At 41.9% G+C, this 1,885-nt stretch overlaps 1 protein-coding gene across 1 annotated transcript in view; it reads left to right on the forward strand.

The window, feature by feature from the left end:
• The first annotated feature begins 242 nt into the window (after positions 1–242).
• The window catches only part of slc13a5b (solute carrier family 13 member 5b), an 8,989-nt gene continuing 7,346 nt past the window's right edge, over positions 243–1,885 (forward strand). The window contains exons 1-6 of the mRNA XM_037678250.1: positions 243–380; positions 467–603; positions 857–1,077; positions 1,200–1,380; positions 1,460–1,582; positions 1,705–1,884. Coding sequence (XP_037534178.1) covers positions 282–380; positions 467–603; positions 857–1,077; positions 1,200–1,380; positions 1,460–1,582; positions 1,705–1,884 — 941 coding nt within the window. The 5' untranslated portion in view covers positions 243–281. The remainder of the gene's footprint in view (positions 381–466; positions 604–856; positions 1,078–1,199; positions 1,381–1,459; positions 1,583–1,704; position 1,885) is intronic.

Consider the following 1,885-nt stretch of genomic DNA (forward strand, 5'->3'; position numbering starts at 1 on the left):
TGGAAGGTGATGATTATCACAACAACTCAAAGGACGTTTCTGCTCAGAAGTGTGCTGCAGGCAAATGAGCATGTGATCTAAAACAATAGATGTGACTTATCTTTACTCTTTGAACCTTTATATAATGTTCAAATGAAGTTGAGATGATAAAGATCTTAGATGCTGTTAACTGGAACTTTTACTGGAAGACGTCTGTATTGTACTGTGTGATTTCTTCCCACATTTATTCTGAAGTTTTGCTTTTTGAACAGGAAGCAGAATGTGCCTATGTGGTCATTCTGATGGCACTGTACTGGTGCACAGAAGTCTTGCCACTGGCTGTGACAGCTCTTCTCCCAGTGGTTCTTTTCCCACTTTTTGGCATAATGCCATCCAAAGATGTACGTAAAAACCAATCCTGGAGTATAATGTTTACGTATCATTCTTCTGGAGTAAGAAATGTATTTCTATGATCTTGCTGTTTCAGGTGGGTATGCAGTATTTGAAGGATACAAACTTGTTATTTTTGGGAGGACTATTGGTCGCTGTGGCTGTGGAGCACTGGAATCTGCACAAACGCATTGCTTTAAGGGTGCTGCTTTTTGTTGGCGTACGTCCTGCACTGTGAGTGGTTTGAATTTACCCTAGCTATCACCTTTAGGACCTACATTTTAAAAGCCTAACCTCTAGCTATCTAAAGGATCAGCTATCTTAAGAAACAATAAACTGAAGATAAGGGTAGTGTGTTCAAGGTTTTCATAAACTCATAAAAGTGTGTTTTTATCCGTTTGTTGCCCACTGTCGAAAAACCCATCATAGCCAGATCTTAACAACGGCAATTTTCTTTCCTTTTTTCTTTTTCCACGGCTGCTGACAGTTTGATGCTGGGGTTCATGGGTGTCACTGCATTCCTGTCCATGTGGATCAGTAACACAGCTACAACAGCTATGATGGTGCCCATTGTCCAAGCTGTGTTGGATCAGCTCAACAACAGTGAAAGAGAGGCACCTCAGATCCTCAGCTCAGATGACCACGTCCAAACATCGGACGCTGACAGCAAACCACCCACACAGACGGAAAAAGAAAATGAAGGACATGGTGAGCTCTTTACAACATCAAGTGCTTTGTCTGCAGCCCCAATCACCCAAAATAGCAGACAGTTTTCTTATTGAACTACTGTACCATATCATTGCTTTTCATTCCTTGTTCTTGGTTTAAAGGCCCCGTGGTGGTGACCTTTTTAGATGCTTCGGTAGAAATTACCAGACATAAGGAGGAAGCAGAAAGGCTGGAAATGTGTAAAGGGATGACCTTGTGTATTTGTTATGCTGCCAGCATTGGAGGAACTGCCACACTGACAGGAACCGGTCCCAATTTGGTGCTTCAGGGTGGGATGAATCAGTGAGTATGTCCTTATTTATCATGAATAGTACTTTTTTATTTAGAACTGTCTTTAGGTTGACCTTTTTGTTTTCATTAGGCTGTTTCCTGAAAACGGGGATGTGATTAACTTTGCCTCCTGGTTTGGCTTTGCCTTCCCAAACATGATCCTTATGCTCACAGCAGCTTGGCTTTGGCTGCAGTTTGTCTACATGGGATTCAAGTGAGTTCGATGATGGCAAAAACTTTATGATTCCAAATTAAAAGCAAAAAGCTTGTTATTGTGTCAGTTGTATGATTGGATGAGATTCCTTCTAAGGCTTGATTTCTTTGTGACCTCTATAGCTTTAGGAAGACATGGGGTTGTGGGAGTGAAAAGACAGAAAAAGAGATCGCTGCCTATAATGTGATCCGTGAGCAACATCGTCTGCTGGGGTCCATGTCTTTTGGAGAAATAAGTGTTCTGGGTCTCTTCATTTTGCTGGTGCTTCTGTGGTTCACGAGGGATCCAGGTTTTGTCAACGGA

The sequence above is a fragment of the Nematolebias whitei genome, chromosome 6 (genome assembly GCF_014905685.2).
Source record: "Nematolebias whitei isolate Nwh7 chromosome 6, NemWhi1, whole genome shotgun sequence".
Lineage (NCBI taxonomy): Eukaryota > Metazoa > Chordata > Actinopteri > Cyprinodontiformes > Rivulidae > Nematolebias > Nematolebias whitei.